The 22,093-nt window shown below is 25.5% G+C and overlaps 4 protein-coding genes across 11 annotated transcripts in view; 2 read left to right on the top strand and 2 right to left on the bottom strand.

The window, feature by feature from the left end:
- Positions 1 to 1,331: 1,331 nt before the first annotated feature.
- Positions 1,332 to 11,434, bottom strand: LOC107071753 (uncharacterized). The gene is given in 22 exon segments (XM_015331011.2): positions 1,332 to 4,125; positions 4,231 to 4,400; positions 4,476 to 4,659; positions 4,823 to 4,899; positions 5,051 to 5,147; positions 5,272 to 5,409; positions 5,499 to 5,692; positions 5,813 to 5,960; positions 6,178 to 6,383; positions 6,495 to 6,654; positions 6,736 to 7,074; positions 7,171 to 7,227; positions 7,327 to 7,486; positions 7,585 to 7,794; positions 7,880 to 7,971; positions 7,973 to 8,059; positions 8,207 to 8,419; positions 8,485 to 8,737; positions 8,933 to 9,051; positions 9,167 to 9,361; positions 9,540 to 9,650; positions 11,152 to 11,434. Coding segments are annotated over 21 exon segments (3,333 nt in total). The 5' UTR covers positions 9,588 to 9,650; positions 11,152 to 11,434; the 3' UTR covers positions 1,332 to 3,939.
- Positions 11,435 to 11,923: 489 nt separating this feature from the next.
- Positions 11,924 to 17,827, top strand: TBCD (tubulin folding cofactor D). The gene is made up of 17 exons (XM_015331015.2): positions 11,924 to 12,550; positions 12,638 to 12,816; positions 13,122 to 13,260; positions 13,332 to 13,518; positions 13,605 to 13,824; positions 13,895 to 14,043; positions 14,117 to 14,346; positions 14,471 to 14,610; positions 14,695 to 14,800; positions 14,867 to 15,044; positions 15,131 to 15,493; positions 15,568 to 15,732; positions 15,893 to 16,017; positions 16,115 to 16,269; positions 16,349 to 16,547; positions 16,621 to 16,923; positions 17,293 to 17,827. The coding sequence occupies exons 1-17, from the start codon at positions 12,209 to 12,211 to the stop codon at positions 17,572 to 17,574; spliced, it is 3,462 nt and encodes a 1,153-aa protein (XP_015186501.1). The 5' UTR covers positions 11,924 to 12,208; the 3' UTR covers positions 17,575 to 17,827.
- Positions 17,828 to 17,935: 108 nt separating this feature from the next.
- On the bottom strand, positions 17,936 to 20,826 carry FucTB (alpha-(1,3)-fucosyltransferase 10). Its single transcript, XM_015330956.2, has 7 exons — positions 20,127 to 20,826; positions 19,938 to 19,977; positions 19,716 to 19,837; positions 19,283 to 19,502; positions 18,923 to 19,112; positions 18,548 to 18,725; positions 17,936 to 18,427 (listed from the first exon to the last, which is right to left on the bottom strand). The coding sequence occupies exons 1-7, from the start codon at positions 20,193 to 20,195 to the stop codon at positions 17,936 to 17,938; spliced, it is 1,311 nt and encodes a 436-aa protein (XP_015186442.1). The 5' UTR covers positions 20,196 to 20,826.
- Positions 20,827 to 21,173: 347 nt separating this feature from the next.
- chm (lysine acetyltransferase chameau) overlaps positions 21,174 to 22,093 on the top strand; it is a 49,172-nt gene continuing 48,252 nt past the window's right edge. For 6 of the 8 annotated variants that reach the window (XM_089175046.1, XM_089175045.1, XM_089175047.1 and 3 more), the window contains exons 1-2: positions 21,177 to 21,367; positions 21,558 to 22,020. In XM_089175046.1, coding sequence (XP_089031172.1) covers positions 21,350 to 21,367; positions 21,558 to 22,020 — 481 coding nt within the window. In that variant the 5' untranslated portion in view covers positions 21,177 to 21,349. Of the gene's footprint in view, positions 21,368 to 21,557; positions 22,021 to 22,093 lie in introns of all 8 variants that reach the window. The other 2 variants (XM_089175049.1, XM_089175048.1) reach the window with 2 other exon arrangements.

Here is a 22,093-nt window from a genome sequence, read left to right as displayed (position 1 = left end):
TTTATTATTAATTATTATTTTTATATTCGGTTGTACAAATTTGTACGCTTATTTTTTTATTCATTCATGCATTCATTCATTCATTCATTCATATACAATCCATTAACTTTACTTATAACTTATAGGAAGCATTCTGTGTTAATCATTACATTGTTTTCTCTGAATGTTGTTGTTATTGTTGTTAACTTTTTCTCTTTTTTTTATTTTTTGTTTTATTTGTTTGTTGTTTTTTCTTATTCAATTCATATGGCACCCAATGTCCTTCCTTCTGAATCATTCCTAACATTTTTAAACGTTTAGAAACAGTTGACTCATCAACTTGTAATGTTTTTCCAAGTTCTCCTAAAGTCTGAGATCGATCTTCATCGAGTAATTCTTCCAATTCTCTGTCTTGAAATTTTTTTGGTGCACCAGAACGTTCTTTATCCTCAAGTTCAAAATCATTATTTTTGAAACGACGAAACCAGTCTCTGCATGTTGTATCCGACAGAGCATTGTCACCATAAGTATCAACAAGTATTCTATGTGCTTCAGCTGCTGATTTCTTTTGAATAAAATAATGCAATAAAATTCCACGCAAATACACTTTAGTTGGCACAAAAGTAGACATTGTTAAAACTAATAAATAAAAAAAAATTCCTTTGTTTATAATAAATTGAACTATCATACGTTGAAATTTCAGGTTAGATACAGTACTTCCTTGCAAGTGCATTATCATTTGAAATTTCAAACACGAATTACTGCTATTGCCATCTTTGATGAAACAGCGAGAACTTATTCAAGGTCCTAATTATTTAATTCTTTTATTACATACAGAAAGATTTTATACTAAAATGGAGTAATAATTCGTCATTTTCACTTTGATATTGGTTAATTTAGCTTTTTATATTAGAAATATAGAATTAAGTATAATTATTTAATTAATTTTAAATCGATATAATATAATATATTAAATAATATAATTATTATTTACACAATTGTGCAATTAGTTGTTTAATTATTCAACATGGGGACAAATTTTGCCTAACGAGTGCTGTGACTTTGAATACCTTTTTTTTCTTTCTTTCTTCCAATAGATAATTTTATATATTTAATTCATTAATTATGTAACATATTATTATTATTATTATCTTTTAATAATTATTATAATTATATGTACACATATTGTGTATTTTATATATGTCACATAGCAATTAATTTAAATATCTATCTCCCTTGCTCTTACAAATTCGATGAACATTTTCTTCTCCCTTTCCTCTTGTTTTTTTTTTTTATATTTTGGTCATAAATAACTACTTATTCGTTATTTTTATTTTGTTTTCTTCTTCTTCTTCTTCTTCTTCTTCTTCTTCTTCTTCTACTTATCGTTATAATAAAATATAATTTCCATTGAAACGATCAATTAAAATGTTTGTATACATCCAAAACAATTCGTACTTTCGCACCATCAAATTCATTCATTTTTTTTTTCTTTTTCACATTTTACGATTCACAAACTTTTTCCACCATCAATTGAAACTCGAATTATATATATATATATTTTTTTAATTTATATATATATATATATATACATCTGTATTTTTATTGAATAGAATTTTCTTTCATGGCCAATTTATCTCATAGATACACATACACATATTTGATGTAACAGAACAAAATTTCCTTTTTTTTTTTTTTTAAATTTACTTCATTTAAATCAAAATTAAATATATATAAAAATTTACATATGCATATGAATATATATATATAATATGTAATATACATATATGTATATTATTATATATATGTATATTATTACATATATATAATATTATGGTCATACCAACACTATGTTGTGTACTATACAGTGTAATATACATATATGTATATTATTACATGTATGTATATTGTATACTATACACAACACTATGTTGTGTAGTATACAGTGTAATATACATATATGTAATATTGTGTACTATATACAACACTATGTTGTATACTATACAGTATAATATACATATATGTATATTATTACATATATGCAATATTGTGTACTATACACAACACTATGTTGTATACTATACAGTATAATATACATATATGTATAGTATTACATATATGCAATATTGTGTACTATACACAACACTATATTATGTACTATACAGTGTAATATACATATATGTAATATTGTGTACTATACAGTATAATATACATACATATCATGTATACATATATACATACATATGTATCATGTATACATATACATATATACATGTAAATATCTTTTTGCGTAGCTTACATTACAATTGTTTATTAATAGAGAGAATGATCCATTGACGAACAGTAGTTTGAAAACTGTTAACAAATTAGATAATGAAGAATTAAATGAAATATTTGGACATCAAAATTTGTATCTGTTTAAACAATTAATAATAATAATAATAATAGATTTGTATTTACTTTTTTCTATTTTTTGCTTTTCAATGATCGATCAATGTACAATTTGAATAGCAAACATAATATTGAATTCTAATTTGTCAATTGATCACCCACTGTATATATTATTAATCTTTTTGTTTTCCTTTTTATTTTCAGATTAATATAGAATTAACAGAGATCTTTGATAATCTTCGTTGTTAATGAAATATTGTTTCCAATGTGTGTTTTTGTTTGTTTGTTTTTCATATCATATTTATATATATATATATATAGAAATAATTTAATTTACATTATAGTTTTATTTGTTTTTATATATATATATATATATCGTCACATAATTAAATAAAATGTTTTATTATTATTATATACAAGTTTTGTAAGAGGAATTGGTAAAAGTTTCTATTAGTGAAAAATATAACATGTAGGCACGGCATGTGGGATAGATCGAAGTATACAACAGATCAAGCTTATTTTTAATCATGTGGCGGTGTTTTTTTTTTTTTTTTTTTTCATACATCGTATAACAGACGGTTTACCAATGTTTTCTTTTTTTTTTTTTTTTCTTTTTACGACATTATTATTATTATTATTATAACAAAATTATATACCATGCGGATAATATTTATTTATTTTTTTGTTTTTGTTTCTTTTCCAGGACATACAAATATGTCGTTTATGATTAAAAATCAAAACCAGACTGCTCTGTCTCATTGTTTCTGTTTTTTTCTTGTAAATTTTATCATTTAAACAAAAAAAAAAAAAAAAAAAAAAACAAAAAAAATCATTTTATTCGTCGTAAATGCAGAATGGTATGAAAAAGGGTAAAGATCAATAAAAATGAAATATTTATTGCGTAATTATTTTTTTTCTTTTTTTTTCCTTTTTTTTTTACTTTTCTTTTTCTTTTCTTTTTTTTTTTTTTTTTAATATAAAACGAATCATATATTGTATGTATAAGTTATATTATGTATATACAATAATTGAAACCTTCCTTTAAAAAGCCACATTTTGAGAAAGAGAACAAAATTAATGCGTTTTTAGTAGTAGTAGTAAAAAAAAAAAAAAATGATTACATCGCATTCTCTTTTAAAAATGGAACGAGAATATCATCGTAATTATAATAATAATAATAATAATTATTATTATTATACATGATTTAATACGATGCCTTGATTCGTTTTCGTTATTTTAGGAGGGCGGAAGGTGGGCTGTTTTTTTTTGTCTCGTTTATACAAAGCACAAACAATATTTTTTATTTTGATATAAAAAAAACATTCTTTAAATGAACTTGAAACGAATCATTTGTAACTCTCTATGCGTAACATGGAAGTTATATATGTATATATATAACTATTTATATATATATATATATATATATTTTATATATATATATATATACACATGACTAAATGGTATCTCAACTTGCGCACTATTCTGCTCATTTTATGTTTCTTTTATAAGGTGGGTTTCAATTATTAAATGTAACAGAAGAGAAGAAAATGTTAATATCTTTCAACATTTTCAAACAGCATCGTCTCCAGGAGTTGATGCAGCAGCAGCAGCAGCGGCAGCAGAATTTCTCTGATTTTCAATTTGTGTCCTATTTTGCGAACTGGCAGCTGCAGCAGCAACAGCCACTTTATGCTGAGCGGCTAAACATTGTTGCAATTGTTGCAATTGTACGGGCTTTACCACCGTTCTCTGTAACTGTACAAATTTATATCATATCATTAATAATAAAACGTGTCTTTTACGAATTATTACAAACAATTATCTTAATAAAAAAGATCAATCTCGTATACGTATACGTACTTGCTGTTGAGATAACGCAGCTAATCCAAGACTTTGCGTTTGTTGTTGGCTACATTGTCCCGTTGAAACTCTAGCGTGCAAAGATTTAGCGAGTAACGTTTGTTTGTTTGCAGGTACTATTTGGGAAGAAGGCGTTGTTTGAGACGCCATAAGCACAGGTTTGGTGGCTGCTATAACAATAAGATTTAACAAACAAAATCAAAATAGAAAAGATTATCAATTATTTATCTTTATTTTTGACTTACCCATTATAGGAGTTAACACTTGTTTATTGCCAGATAATATCAACTGACTTGCTGTTACCGTTTTAGCTACTGTTACTAATTGATTTGGTAAAACAGTCGATTTAACTTGACTCGGTTGTACTTGACGAGCCATATGATTAAGTCGAGGCCTTTGAGATCCAATAAGCTGAATTGCTTGCCCACCCTATAAATAGCGAATGAATTATAATAAGTACTAAGTACTGTTCAGATTTCTTATTGAAAAATGCAACGTTAATGTACAATTGATACATGCACTTGATAATTATCGATATGATTTTTCTAAAAACCATTGATAATTCAAACGATTATGGAATATTATACGATACCTGTGATATAGTCATTGTATTAGTGCTACGTATATTTTGTTGAGATAAACCTTTTACCCCTGACGGTATAATTTGGGCTGAAACAACACATATTATATACATATTTCAAGTTTGTGCTTTATAATAATTAATTATTATTATTATTTTTTTTTATTATAAATTCTAATTATTTTCTTTTCCTCTAATACTAATGAGCTGTATGAAATATGATTTATAAATAATTTATACCGATTGGCAATGATAAATGAGTATTAGCAGAATTCGCGATTACTACAGTCGGTGTACTTCCAGCGATGGCAGTCGTTACAACAGTAGCAGCAATCATCTGAAATTAATTGATTATTGATATTGAAAGATAAACATTTGATAATAAATATATATACATATATATATATTATATATATCTATATATATATACATGTATATTTGTATAAAAAATGTTAACTAACGCTGGAAACTGTAGTACAAGTATTAGTCGCAGATGATATAGGCAAAGATACAATGACACCTGTAGGTGTTACTGAACCTGTTGTTGCTGACACATTTAATGACATTGTGATGGGTTGTGATAAGCCGGGGAATGATACCTATTATAAGAAAAAAAATAAAAAAAATAATTCATAGTAATACATATATTTGTTTTTACCTATAAATAATATAAGGTGTTAATTAATACCTGAACATTTTGAAGTCCGTTAATTGAGTTAGGTAAACTGGTGAGATTAACACCTTGCAGATTAACATTGGCAGGCGGCGGACTAGTCATTGGACTTGCTGGTTGGGTACTTTGACTGGAAGAAGCAGTTATACGTTCAAGTAATGGCGAAGGAGAATTGAATCCAGGAATTGGATTATCAGCAGATGGTGTTCCTATATAATAATAGAAAATAATATATTATTTATTTATATATGTGCATGTGTCTGTTTATATAAATATATATATACATACATACATATATACATTGAATGAATAAGAATTACTTTTCATACCAGCAAGCAAAGCTGAGAGTCCTGGCATCGATAAACCGAGAGTCGAAGTTGGATCTTGTACCCTAGCTAATCTCACAGCTGTTGCTTTTACTGGCTGTTGCTTACAAGCTAGTTGTCCTGTTAACGCAGAACTTAAACTAACTCTTACCTAAAATTAATATTATTATTAATTTGTATTTTAATATTTTCTTGATAAAAATATTATAACTGATACATTAACCCCTTAAGTTGTACGCTCAAGTTAACTCAAGCGGTGTTGTATTACGTTGAGCCAAAATTGTTCCTTAAGGGATTAATTTAAATTGATATTATTTTCTTTGTTTTATTTCTTGTTTCTCTTGTTGTGTATAAATTATTTTCAATACCTGTCCCGTAGTACTGGGAACATTAATAACATTGCCATGACTAATAACCCTTGATGGGATGGAAGCATTTAAAGAGATCCTCCGTGGTTGACCTTTCTGTTGTCCTATATTAGCTGGACTGCTATTTAGTAAACTAAGAATAGCTGCGTTACTTGATTTATTTGTAGTCTGTGCATTATTATTCATAGCAGCTGCTGCGGCATTAGCTATATGATGGAAGTATACGTATCAAATATTTTGTATAAGTTAACTTTAAGAGAATTATATTTGTTTCAAAGTAGAAGAAGAAGAAGATAAAATATTAAATATGTATATACCTGCAGCTTGTTGTTGAAATTGTTGAGCAGAATTCATAAGAGAAGTAACTAGGGCACTTATAGCTGGATTAGTAGTATGCTTTTTAAAAGATATCTCATTCTGATTCTGATTAACCGTTTCATTTATACAACTTTGCGTACCCGCTTGCAATTGAGCTTGCTGTAAACAAAATATTCATTGTAAAAATACAATTCATTTATAATTACATCACATGATTTATTATTTTTCAGGTAACTTTACCAAAACGGAAACGTTGGGAGACGATGTGTTATTGACAGCAGTAGCAGCTTTTTGTTGAAAAACTAATATTCCGGAGCTATTGCACGAGTTATTGTCAGTCACCGACATTGTAGATGTGTCAATTTGTATAGAACCGGATGGTGTACATCCACCATTAGATAAAGGTTGTCCAGTATTTAAAGTAGCAGCAGTATCATTTTGTGCAATAACTTGAGGCACATTTGTGATATCCATGTTTCCCAAATTATTTTGCACCGATGTTGTAGCTTCGGTCATGGCTTTCATCGATGCTACTTGACCGGCTAAAGTATTCAATTGTCCTTGTGCTCGGGACAAGATCTAAAATATTTCATTTGTATGATTAAAATATCCATTTTAGATGAATATTTACATATGTTATATAAAAAAACAAAGAATAAGATAATTAAAAAAAACCTGTTGAGCTACGTGTTGGGATTGCGCTTGTTGTAAGTGTTGAGCCAACGCTACCTTCTGTGTCAACAAAAAAAAAAAAAAAAAAACAATATCATTATAAATTTTCATATAATTAAAATATACAATTTGAATTACATAATGAAAACATAATAAAACCTGTTGATGAGCTCGTTGCATGCCAGGAGTACATGTAACACGAGGGGTTTGTCCTGGTACTATATGTTTTATTCGAACATTTTTCCTACCTTCTTCAGTAAATATTTCAGTAAATTGTTGAATGTAATGATTTGCTGAAGCTCTTGTACCTAATACAAATCTATACAGGATAAACAAACAAGTTAAGTATTATGAATTCATTTATTCATATTAAAACAATCTTCATATATATTTATGATTGAAAATCAAATAACTTACCGACAAGCAGATCCATTTTTTTCTCCTTCTCGGTGATTCTTATCCATATAAAGCTCTCCCAGGTACTCAGAATTAGAAGGTCTTTGCAAAATTGAAAGCTTTATGTGATCTACTTCACCTTGGTTCCCGTTAGTTTCTAATATATACTCTTCTATAACTTGTGGCAGACAGTCTTTTGTTTCTCGCGGTCTCTCATATGCTTTCGCAAATCTATTTTCATAAAATATAATAATATTAATGTTTTATTTAATATAGAGAATGATAAATTGATAAAAAAAATATATTATTATATTACCTTAAAACATCAATCGGTGTAGTTGGAGGTGAAAGAGGAGGATTTAAAAGGGAAGGAGTCGGACAGGCAGTACTAAGCGGTGTTCCTCTTTTTAGCACGTAACTTTTGCATTAAATCTTGTATTGTTAAACCATCCGGTTGTGCCAGTTGTTCTAATTTTCTTTTACGATTAACCGAAACCTAGAATTAATTAAAAAATATAAGTATTATTGTATTAATTGAATAAATTAATTGAATATTAATTCATAATAATAATGATATATTATGAATTATTATTATTATTATTATTATTATTATTATTATTATTATTATTATTATTATTAATACCTGAGAAAACTTTTTGGCTTGGCGCATTAATTGATGATCCGTAAGAAGGGCTTTAGAATGCCTTAGACGAGTTATAGCTATACCAGGAACAGGATTTGGATCTAAACATAAAGGTCCTTGAGTAGCTGCTACCAATTGCGATTCCAGCAACAATCTTTCCTCATGACTCCAATCTCCACCGCTCGTTAAAGTTGATACATCCGAAAGTATACTCTAATAATTCATTTGTATAATACAATTAGGTGTGTTTTTCTCTTTTTGATTGTTTTAATATTTACCTGAGTCGTAGGTTTAAGGAGTACATGATGAACTTCGGGTTTATTATGAGCAAATGATTTACGATGATCTCGAACTTCTGCTATTATGCAACCATCGTAGAATAAATGTGAATGATTAGTTTCTAACTGCTCTGCCAGCATTGCAGGCAACTGACCATTGTCTATGCATGAAAGCAATTCACCCTGTTCATAACCCATAAATTGACTTTTAGAAAGTACAGAATTTTTCTCGTACTGATTTCCTTTGTCAGAACTGAAAACAAAATATTATTATTTTTTTAATATAAATTATTAAGTATAATATACCTTAGTAACACACAAAATATTGAATACATGTGTATTTAATCTCTTTGTAATATTAAATACACATGTATTCAATATTTTTCAATATTTTGTGCTACTATATAGGAATATTTATATAAATAAATAAATCAATCAAATAACATACCTATTTCTAACAGCTAATGAGTATCCTCTATTACCACAATGTAAATTAACAATTAATGTGTGCAAATTTTCTCTTTGCACTAACCGTCCCAAAAGATCACATTCATTTTCTAAATTGTTCTGTTTATAATCATTGTATATAAAATAAAAAGAAAATTATTTAATAATTAATAAATATAACATATACATATATATATATAACGTAAGTTTTTTTATCGTTGTTAAATTAACATACCAAAACTGAGTCTGGTGTTGCATGAGGAAATTTGGATAATTCCTCAATATAAAGCCTTGTTAATTTAGCTTGAATGCTATGCTTAGAATGAGCATATTCTTTTTTATGCGACGTTAACAATTTTTCCGTAGTTAAATTTACAGAACCTTGTCCCTGTACATTTTGGCAATATCTTGATACATGATTTATCATTTCCTATATTAAATCATATTCATATGAAATTCATTAGGAATAGAAGATACAGATAAAGATTAAATGAATATATAAATGTGTATATATATATATATATATATGTGTGTATGTGTGTGTGTGTATGTATGATAGAGAGAGAAAGTTATAAAATATGTCAAAAGAATTGAAAAATTCTTTTAACCTGGGCCTGCCGACACGCATCTTCTAAACTACTAGGTGCACCAATCATTGTAGTTTATCAATGTTAAATCCACTTAATGTCATATCTGGTACGACAATATCCCATCACATTCTGAAAAAATAAATTCAAATTATACATACATATATATATATATAATAAATACAAGATATCTAAGATTTATCCAACCAAATTGTGTCAGAATATTCTATGAACAAATATTAACAATTTACTCAGTAATTGAATTATTATGAAATTTCCAATGAAATATGTTCACCTTTTTTGTTTATGCTTATATATGATGTTTATTATATTTCCAAGCTGACTCAGCAAATATCAGTTTTTTTTTTTTAATATTTTTGTTTTTTTTTCTTATGGAATTTCAATCGATTTGACCAAAATATTTTCAAACCATTGATTTCCTTTTAAAAGAGTATCTTCAGTGTTGTTGTTGTTGTTATTGTTTTTGAATGTGCATTCACAAATATGTGAATTAAACAGTTTTATTTCATTTTAAAATGATTAAAGATTTGCATTCATTTAGGCAGTCAATATTACTTGAAATAAAATATTTGATGATGATTTATAATATTGTGTCATAATATTTTGTTAATACTTCAAATGACCTTTGTTTATGTAACAACATTTCTTTGTTTTTTCTTTCTTTCTTTATTTTCCTACATAGAATATGCTGACTCTGTTTAATAGGAAAAATCTCGAACACCCTGTATTAAAAACAAATATAAAAATATATTTATCAATATGTAAGACATTATTTAGAAAAAAAAAAATATATTATTATGATAAATAATGTAATCATTAAAAAATAACAAACGTTTATCCAAATACGTTTGATTAATTTTAATTTCATGTGTTTTCTTTTTTCCTTTAATATTTTTTACAAACTTGTAAACTTGATTCATTTTTATTTTGACTGTGTGTATTTTTAAGTGATCATATATAACAAAAACAAGTAATCATGTTAATATTACTAGAATAACATATGTAAAAGATTTTCCTTTTTAATTAATTAATTATTATTATTTGAATAAATTTAATTTAGTTTTTTTTTCCCCCATGCATAATAAATCACCATGAGTAGAATTTGAAATGAACATAATTATATTAATAATTGTTGTTATTTGTCTTCTATCATATTATTAAAAGTAAAATTGTAATTTTTTTCTTTTACATGACAAAAAATATGAAAATATTTATTTATTAATAATTATTTTATTTCTTTATTTATATTTGTGTGATACTGTTGGAAAACTTGATCCTTTTATGATTATGAAATATTAACTGATAAATTATATATTATTATAAGAAAAATAATAAAAAAAATCGTGGTCATGTTAATTATAATAAAAAAACAAAAAAAACACAAAAAATTAATGAATAAATAAAAAGATAATAAGAAAATGTATTTAAATAATAAAATCCTCATAGAAATCGTTTTTTGAACTATCATTATCTATCTGATGAACAGTACGAATTCTAACTAAATGTCAAAACAAGCAGTCACACTAAATATGAGGTTAGGTGAATTTAAATTAATAAATTAGAGAATTAAATCTATTCGTATATATATATAATATATTAAACAATGATTTACCTTTAAAGTTCTTTAAAAATTGTTTAATTGTAAACATTGGACACAGGATGTAACGCGAGTCAATTTTCTTTTCATAACCTCACATTAACTAATAAATAACACACACTTTCTTCGGTTAATCGTAATATTTAATAATCAGTTCGGACACCTAAGTGAAATTGTTTGGATAAAATAAATAATATTTACAAATTACAAATGTCATATTCGGATATAGTGTGTAACCTATTATACAAACACCACAGAGGCACAGACTGGGAAATTGACCACATTTCTCTAGACTACGCATCCAATTCACATGCGCATTGGAAACATACTATATATATATAATATACCATAGATATACTATATATATTATACTATATATACTATTTATTCATATTTGATTTTACGAATTTTCTTATTTGAAACTTTCATCGTGATTGGTCAAACCTTGACAAAGTTTCATTTTCGTCCAATGGCATCGTTTATTTTTTCAATAAAACTATCCTTAGTGACATCTATAAAAAATTAAATTTTAATTTTCAAATAAAAAATTCATATAATTTTTTCAAAATTTCGTTTAGGTATTAAAGTTAAAAGTATAAGGATGAAAATAGGATGAATTATTAATTGAATTCTTTATAATTTCAAAATTAGTACCATCGATTCACTGTAGATAGCGCCAGCGTAGATTTACTCTCCTAACCCATTGGTCGATGCGAATCACAGTAATTAATGATCTATGGTATATAAGAAGACTAGTTTACAATTCAGCTAAAGTTTATATTCGATTCTATGAAAATAAATCTTAAATATAAACTCCTTTTATTATTTCTATCGAAGAGATATTTGTCGATCTGTCAAAGCGTGTTTTTGTTTTCATCTAACCGGGATTGAACGCAATAATAATTATTAAATATATTTGATATGAGTGACAATATTTAAAATATATATTACAAATATATAAAGTGATGATCTTGATTTCGTTTAATAAAATAAATTAAAGAAAAATTGAACAAAGAGAAAGAAAAAGAGAAAAATAGATATTAAAGAAAATATATAAATATCTAACCACAAAATGGTGCTAAATGATTGTCCAGATCCAGAAAGTATAGGTTGTGGTTTTAGTGCTTTTAAAGAAGTTGATGAGGTTAACGAATTGATTAAGGATATCAAAAGAACCGATTTATCATCAAGTTTAACAGAAAGAAACAGAGATCGGTTTAATTTCATATTGTCGCAGTATCAGGATCAACGACAACTACTTGATCCGTATCTTGAAAATATTTTAGATTCTTTACTGTCAATTATCAGAGATGACAATTCTACGGAAAGTATGAAACATAATGCTTTTAAATATCTATTTATTATTATGTCTGTTAAGACATACAAAAAAATTGTTACCTATCTTCCCCATGAGGTATTATTTTCTGTCAATACAGTTATGCATATTGAAATTTTGTTAATTTTTCTGATAAATTTGATATTCAATATAATTGTTATTTAGGTTGCAGATCTTTTACCAGTTCTACGTTTATTAGAAAAACAAGATCCAAATGATGTCGATACATGGGAAACAAGATATGTTTTATTAATATGGTTATCAATTATTTCTAAAATACCATTTCCATTATCTCGTTTAGAAACATCTGATACTATTGATCCAGAACAAACGATTATGGTTAGGTAATTATACTTTTCAATATTATAATTCTCTTTATTTTTATAATTTATTATTTATATTGTATACGTAGTATCTAATACGTTGATCATTGTATAAATAAAATCTGAGTTATTGCTATGTTTTCATTAAGATCACATAACCTGTAATTTTATTTATAATATTATTAACAATTATAAGTACATTTCTAAGTAGAATAATATTATTTTACAAATGTTAGATTTGAACTGAAATATTGAAATGTATAAACAGTGATGTAGGATTTTATAATGAGTGTTTATAAATAAATAATTATGTATTATTTTTTTAGAATCATGAAAGTATGCAAATTATATTGTTTATCGAAGGATGCATGTGCAGTGGCAGCGGTATTTTTAATAGCAAATTTCTTGACCCGATCTGATGTCAAAAAATTGTATCTCGAAGAAATGATAACATGGTGTTTAAAGGTATGTCAAATAACTTAGACAATTTTCTATTTACTAGTTTAGTAATTTAGAATTATATATATTTATTTTAGTCAGTTGAAAATGATCCATTAAGACATGGTCCTTTGGCTGTAATAGCATCGATATTAAAACACAGTGCTAGAGAAGATGTACGACCATACAGTACGATGCTTTTTGAAAAAATATTAAAATTACAATTAAGTAATAATCCTGCAGATCTTATTAGAAAATTTGGTATGAAAGTTGTACAACGCATCGGTAAGAATATTTTACAAATTTAACAATTTATTACAAAGAATTATTTTCTTGAATAATAATTCAATAACATTTATAATTACATTTAGGTTTTGTATTATTAAGAACCAAATTAGCTTCTTGGAGATATCAAAGGATGAACAGACCAATCAGTTTATTACCAAGTTTAAGTAAAAACAATGGTACTGAAATTATTGAAAATAAAGAGAACATTATAAGTGATAACGAAGATCAAGAAATACCACCAGCCATTGAAGATATTATCGAACACTTAATTCAAGGTCTTAGAGATAAAGCTATCACTATCAGGTATATATAAATGAATTATATATTGTATTTTATTTATACATTTAATGTAATTCTTATTTTTTATTGATAGGTGGTCTGCTGCTAAAGGTATTGGTAGAATTACAGCCCGGTTACCAGTTGACTTGGCAGATGACGTAGTTGGATTTGTCTTAAATTTATTTTCTGGACGTGAATCAGATTCAGCATGGCACGGTGGTTGTTTGGCATTGGCAGAATTAGGTAAAATCAATAATATTTTTATATAACATGCTTTCTTTTATGTTGTTGTAATTAATACATGTATTCATTTTAGGAAGACGTGGTTTATTGTTACCTCATCGTTTAAGCGATGTAATTCCTGTGGTAATTCAAGCACTCGTTTTCGATGAACCAAGAGCTTACGGTTCAATTGGTTATTTAATCCGTGATTCTGCGTGTTACATTTGTTGGTCTTTTCCAAGAGCGTATGATCCAGATGTATTTCAACCTTACGTTAAAGAAATAGCAGCTAGTCTGTTAGTTGTAACATGTTTCGACAGAGAGGTAATTTGTTTAATAAATTTAATTCATTTAAAGATTACATTCACAATTATCAACTATAATATTTAGTATTATCAATTGGAAATAAATAAGATTAAAATTTGAAATAATTTTGTATCAAACACAGATAAACTGTAGACGTGCAGCTTCTGCAGCATTTCAAGAAAATGTTGGAAGACAAGGAAACTTTCCTCATGGTATTGATATATTAACGGTAGCTGATTATTTTGAAGTAGGTGTACGAAGTCATGCATTTCTTAAAATAAGGTATTTCTTGTTTCATAAAAAAAAATTGTCAATTTTGTAACTAATAATTATATTGCTTAATATAATTTAATACTTTTCACACAGTGTACACATTGCTCAATACGAAGAATATACCAAACCTTTGATAGAACATTTGGTTTCAAGAAAAGTCACACATTGGGATACTGCAATTAGAGAATTATCAGCTAAAGTAATTAAGAAATGATTATAATTATTTAAATATTATCTTAGAAATATAACGTTTATTTTATTTCAGGCACTGTTTAATTTAACACCAGCAGATCCACAATATATGATAGAAACAGTAATACCAAATTTATTGGATATGTTGAATTCAATTGATTTAAATGTCAGACACGGAGCTGTATTGGCTATCGCAGAAATATTAGAAGCATTGTATAATCATTACGAGAAAAAAATTGAAACAATAATTGGTATACAATATTAAACATCTAATTCAATGATATAATAATTGAATTGGAAAATAAATGAAAAACAAACAAATCATTTATATTTTTAGAATCATCAGCTGTGGATGAAATTAAAAATGTAATACGTACGTTTCAAAAACGTGGTCAATTTAAAGGTCTTGGAGGAGAACTGATGAAACAAGCTTGTGCAGTATTTATTAAAAAATGTTCAATCGTTCATTTTCCTATTCATCACACCGACATTATCGACGATTGGCAGAATTTATTGGAAGAATGTTTGAGTCATGAAGTATCTGCAGTCAAATTAAAAGCTGCCGAAGCTCATACAGATTTTTTTACCGAATATTACGCCAATTTGGATCCAGCTGTTTATAATATTGTAGTCAATCGTTATTTAGATAATTTAAAATCTAATAGTCAAGTAGTAAGGATAGGATTTGCACAAGCAGTAGGTGAGATAATGAACATTTATTTAATAATAATGAATATTTATCGAACAGATATATTACAGTTTTTATTTTGATAGGACATTTTCCTCTTTTTATCAAAAAGACTAGAGTTAAGGATATTATAGAAGCGTTGATTGAATGTACGCACATATCTGACAATACATTGAAATGGGCAGAAAGTAGAAAAGAAGCGTTACATTCTTTAACTATGATAATACAAACATTAAATATTAACGAAGCTGGTTAGTATTTTTTAATAAACAATTAATAAACATGATTAATTATAGATCATACTTTTATTATACATCTTCTTCTTCTTCTTCTTAATATATATAAATTACGTGTCACGTTGTTTGTCCTCAATGGACTCCTAAACTACTGAATTTTGTTTTATTTTTACAGGTGTATGGCAATTATTTGCTCCTCAAATTTACAATTGTTATCTTTTTGCTTTAAAAGAATATACAATAGACAGTCGTGGTGATATAGGTGCTTGGGTACGAGAAGCAGCTATGACTGGTTTGCATGTAAATATAATACAATTTGTTTTTCTATATTATCATTATTCGTAATAATTAAAATAATAAATATATAATTTGTTTGTTTTTTTCTTTTTTTTTTAAGGTTCTTACTAATTTAGTTCTTCAAGCTAATTTATTATCTTTGTTAAATGAATCGTTAATGACAAATATTATAAGTGGCATTGCTCAACAAGCTGTTGAAAGAATTGATGGAATTCGTGCTCAAGCTGGTATTGTATTCAGTGCTTTGATTCACAGGTAAAATTTCGTATATTAAAAATAGATATTTGTTGTATTTTAATAATTAATTGATGTACATTGTTTACATGTATATCAGTGAACCTTCGCTTCCAAATATTCCATATCACACCGAACTTAAAAATATATTTCCTTTGAGCGAATGTAAAGACAGTATAGAATGGAGAATGGAATCAGTTACGTTTCCACGATTCATCAAAATGTTAGAATTTCCACCATACACTATGAGTCTTTTAAGAGGAATTATATTCAGTGTTGGTGGTTTAAGCGAATCTTTAGTAAGTACTTTGTAATATTACATAAATAATATCAAAATTCAACTAAATTATAAATAAATATTTGTATACATAGGTGAAATATTCTAGCGTGGCTTTGTTCACTTATTTGAAAGAGATAAATGAAAAAAGTCTCAAAGACTTATGTGACAAGATGTTAATCATATTTGAAGAAAGTCATAAGAATGAAAGAATGATAACATCGATATTAGCATTTTTGGATAGATTATTAAGTTCAGGATGTATACAAATAATTTTAGATGATCCTAACAGCGATATACCTGAACGTATATTATTATTATTGAAACAAGAGATTAAATATACTACTAGCACTAAATTGTTGATAAGTAGCATCAATGTTTTTTGTCAACTTTTACAGGTATGTATGTTAAAACGTAATCGTAATGTACAGTATTATAATGTACAAATTGAAAAACATTATTTTTATTTATAATTAAAATATTATTATTATTATTTTTTATTTAAATTATTAATTGAACGTTTCATATTTAATTGTCTAATATTATTAAATAATAAATAAATATATATATATTTATATTTTAAATTATATTATAATAATATATTTTTATTATTTATATATTTTATTAATAAATATTTTAATAATATAGTTATTATATTTATATTATAAATATAATATATATATCATAAATACAATTATGTATATATAATTACAATATATAATTAAATAATATATATATATATGTAATAAATATAATTATTTATACAGGTGCACGGATTTATAGGAAAAAGAGCGTTTTGTCAATTAAGTATATTTTTATGTCACAAATACAAATGTTTACGTAAAGTAACAGCCATACGTACTTATGAAACATTGACACTTTACGGAGAAGAAATGGATTTACCTGAAGAAGATTTAGCGAGTATATTAACAGAATTAAATGGCACAGATTGGGAACGACCAGTAACTGAATTAAGGCCTATTAGAAATCATTTGTGTGAATTAATGAAAGTGCCTGCACCAGTTTTACAGGCTAAATCTACTAATTAATAGTAATAACATTGATATAGATAAAAAAAAAAAAGTACTAATACTCAGGTGAACAACTTATTTTCTATTATACATTTTACGATTTAAATATTATACACATACATACATACATACATTTGAATGTAAGTTAATTCATTTGAGTGATGATATTAATCGTCAAATACCAAATTACAATTTACACAGATCTCAAAATACAGGGCTTATAAAATAAAACATTCCTGTTTTGCAAGAGACATTGAAATATTGAAATACATTTTTTAGTTTTGTTTTTCATTCATCTTCATAGCATCAATCGTTTTTTTTTTTTTTTTTATATATTTAAATAACACAGTTATAATAGTTTGTTTGTATTTATAATTTGTTAACAATCATTTTTGTTATATAATAGAAATGTTTCATTATGAAATTGTTCAATAACAATTGTAAGATTATTTAATACGTAATGTTGTAACAATTTAGCAACACATTTTTCTAAGTTCCATTGAGATACCCAAAAATTATTTTCATTAACATTACCCGATAATAAATCTATTGGTAAAGGACAATCATAATGTTTTTTCGTAATTATACTAGTTTCATTATTTATTTGAATATTATGTATTTGTTTGCAAACGTAACATTCAAAATCTTCAACGTAATAACCAAAATGATGCATCTCCTTGGCAGGTATTTTATTCAATACATTTAATAATTGATCATTCGTTAATCTTTCTTCCTCTTTTCCAATTTTATGAATTAAATATTTTTCATATTCCATATCGTTATTTAATAAACGTAACAAATAGTCAGCTAATTCTTTAGGTTTATCAAAATCTAATACTGAAATTGCAGACATGTTATTTGGTAACCAATCCTAAAAATGAAAAAGAAACAAATATAATATATTAACATTTATTATATATTATTTAATATATATATATATATATATTAATTCTTAGAAATATTATTTTTTTTCTTTTTGTATAAAATTTACCTTGAACGTAGGAGATCCATAATAAATGGGTACAGAACCCACGACGAGTGGTCTCCAAAGTTTTTCCGTAATATAATCATTGCAAACTGCATTCTCAAAAGCTAATGTAAATTTATATTTTGCCACAAATGATAAAAACTCGTCGCTATTTAATTTATCCAAATAATTACTTTTCAACCTATACAAATGAAATATTAGTACAATATTAAACATTATGTACAGTGAATTGATTTAACAGGTTTAACAAATATAATTTGTTTGAAGATAATGTTTGTTATACAAATTATTTGTTAATCGAATATCCACTGTACTACTCTTGTTTTTTTATTAATTTAAACACAAACTAAATTATAATATTATAAACAAAATATATACCTTTCATCAAGACGAGCATTATTTATACACAAACCATAAGAATCTATTTTGATGTATTTCATTAATTCCAAAATATATGAGTCTCTATTAGTGGCAGTATTACAATCCGATTGAATATACAGTAACGGTGCTAAATTTTCAGTTTCTATCAAATTTGTTTTTTCTTTAGTCGATAGAAAATATTTCATTCCTATACAAATTTCATATTAATGTTTAAAAATAAATACAAATGTCTTTTTTAATTTAATATACAAAATGTCTGAGTTTTTTCAATGGACGAAACTGTGTTCAAACTGTGAATCAGTTTAATGATCAAAAGACACCCTGTATATTTTTCTAAAATATTTTTTCGATAATTACCTAAGAGTTCTTCTTTACTAGGTAAATCAACAGAATAAAGTGGCACGTTACTGAATCTACTGAACGTTGATGAATAATTAAAAAGATTTAATGCTTTTTCATGAACAAACATAGGATTATTTCTAGGAGATTCTTCATTCATTAATCCCCATTGAACTAATGGTGATCTCCAATTTGGTAAATCGTTTATTTGAACATTACTTCCGTAGAATAAAATTGCTCTATTAAAATATATTTATTATTATTATTATTATTATTAAATTTATAAATTAAATTTTTCTTTATTATTTAATTATAAGAAATGCAAACAAATTCAATTCAATATTATTAATTATATTATTATTTTATTATTATATATATTATATTTTTTTATATAATATTATAATAATATTATTATATTATTTATTTTTATTTTATATATATATATAAATACCTTCAATTGTGAGTTATGTTCGTAAATACGATTATATGTAAAATAACATTGATAGTATCCACATGTTTTTGTCACATCATTACTACCAAATGGTGTCCACCATAATATCACAGGTATATTATCTATATAAATATATAATTTATATTTATTTGTTGTTTTTTCCTATTAATTAATATTATATTATAAAAAAAAAATAGTTTATATACATAATGAATTATTTACCTTCCTCATTTAAAAGTTTGGCTTTATGAAATAAACATAGCTGAAAGTGAAATAGATTTGAATTAATATTTTAATTTTATTCATTGTATTCTATTGGTAAAATTCATTATTCAAATATACAATGTTATTTGAATAGTTTTCATTCATTCATTCATTCATTCATATATATATATATATATATATAAATACCTGAATTAATAAAAGAAGTATTCCTAATACAAATATAAACTTCGTTAAAGTACGTATTTTAAAATTCATTTTTGTTTGTTTGAAAAATTTTTTTTTGTTTTTTTTTTTTTTTAATTTAAATATATAAATGTGTATTTATATACGCATATAAATTGTTACATGATTTATTGTTTTTTGTCTTTTATTCAAGACACATCATCATTTATTATCATACATATGATATTACTATCAACCTTTATCATTATTTGTAATTATATATATATATATAATAATAATAATAATAAGATAAAACAGATGGATTATTTGAAATAAAATAAACTTTTTGAATTAATGAACTTTGATCTACATATCAACAACATCAAATCTAACATTAACATATATTGATTATTTATAAATAAAAACCAGGAACTGAACGATTAAATTTCATAATACATTTACTCTTTTTAATTTTATTGTTTAGAAAATTTATTAACAATTCATCTGTTGAGAATGACATCATAAAAGTTGTCATTTTCTTTTGTATAGCATGGATTCAAACATATAAAATGTTAATTACGAATATTATGTATTTTATTAAATATTATATATATGTATATATATTTTAATCTTTACATTACTTTGGTATGATAAAAAATAATTGAAAAAGTCTATCAAGATATAATCATATTTTAAAAAATTTCTTTGTTTTGACAGAAACTGTCAAGAAAAAAGTTAGGTTACATTTTTATATATGTAGATGTGAATACGTCATAATAAAAATGCACGTGACGTGTACAGTGTCTCTCTCTAGCGTGTTTTCGAAGAAACTACAAATTCAAGATGGTTGAACGTACTACGTTAAAATTAAAATATTGATTTTTTTATTTTGAATTTTAATATCAAAATTAATATAAAATAATAATAATAATAATAATAAATTAATTTAAGATATTTTTAATATCAACATATTTATCTTTAATTATTATTAATATAAGATAGGGATAAACGAAGATTGCGCCATCTATTCATAGAACAAACATACAATAGGGTTATCTTACTATATCGTATGTAACATTCACAGTTGTAAATGATTCAGTGTGTTTACACGTATTACCGAATATTTTATTATTTTGTTTAAAGTAATATATTTATATATTACTTTTATAATTGTGAAATAGCATAATTGACGAGAGAAATGATAATTAATGATTATTCAAATTCATTAATAAGATAGCATCGCAGAAATGACACCAAAACGCAAAGTAAGTGTTTATGTTTACCAATATCCTCCATTGTTTTTATTTTCAATCTATACCATTGTTATCTTTTTTAATAGACAACACTTGTTGTTAAGATTGTTTTTAATTATATAAAAAATGAATAATATTAAAATAATTCATGCATATAATATTGTTTTTGATTTTTTTTTTTTTTTTTTTTTTATGAATACAGACTACGAGTTCTGAATCAACATCATCGTCAAGTTCTGGCTCTTCGTCTAGCAGTTCTTCAAGTTCTGGTAGCGAATCCAGTTCATCAGATTCCGAAAATTCAAGCAGTTCGGCTAACAGTCAAAAAGCATCAGATTCAGAAAGATCCAAGAAGAAAGTACCATTTTCTCAGGCCAGACATGTTAAATCTAAAACTGAACCAACGCCAACAACAACGGCAGAAAATAAAAGTAAGGAGAGACAGCAACCTAAATCTAGACCGGTAGTTTATTCTTCGGAATCCGAAGAATCACCTAGCAAATTGAAACCCATGAAAAGGAAATTACCTGCTAAGCCTAAAGCTACAGCAACCATATCACCTGTAATTAAAGTTACTAAGTCCCCTATAAAACCATCGTCTAGCATTACCCAACATAAAAATGTTTTAACCGTTAAATCGAATGCTAAACAAGTCAAGCTTTCAGGTAATTGTAAAGTAATATTTTATTTATTAATGTAACAATTATAATGAAATAGTTTTAATTCAATTCAAAATAT

The sequence above is a fragment of the Polistes dominula genome, unplaced genomic scaffold (genome assembly GCF_049000335.1).
Source record: "Polistes dominula isolate Pdom_NZ unplaced genomic scaffold, Pdom_raw_medaka contig_78, whole genome shotgun sequence".
Lineage (NCBI taxonomy): Eukaryota > Metazoa > Arthropoda > Insecta > Hymenoptera > Vespidae > Polistes > Polistes dominula.
Note: the sequence above shows the minus strand (reverse complement) of the source record. Positions and strands in the feature narration are given on the sequence as shown.

Coding starts and splice junctions, on each gene's coding strand:
- FucTB (XM_015330956.2), bottom strand. CDS start 20,195: ATGAATTTTAAAATACGTACTTTAACGAAGTTTATATTTGTATTAGGA. Junction 19,978..20,126: donor TACTTCTTTTATTAATTCAG/GTATTTATATAT, acceptor TTTCACTTTCAG/CTATGTTTATTTCATAAAGC. Junction 19,838..19,937: donor CAAACTTTTAAATGAGGAAG/GTAAATAATTCA, acceptor ATATTTATATAG/ATAATATACCTGTGATATTA.
- TBCD (XM_015331015.2), top strand. CDS start 12,209: ATGGTGCTAAATGATTGTCCAGATCCAGAAAGTATAGGTTGTGGTTTT. Junction 13,261..13,331: donor TGATAACATGGTGTTTAAAG/GTATGTCAAATA, acceptor TATTTATTTTAG/TCAGTTGAAAATGATCCATT. Junction 16,270..16,348: donor TTCAGTGCTTTGATTCACAG/GTAAAATTTCGT, acceptor CATGTATATCAG/TGAACCTTCGCTTCCAAATA.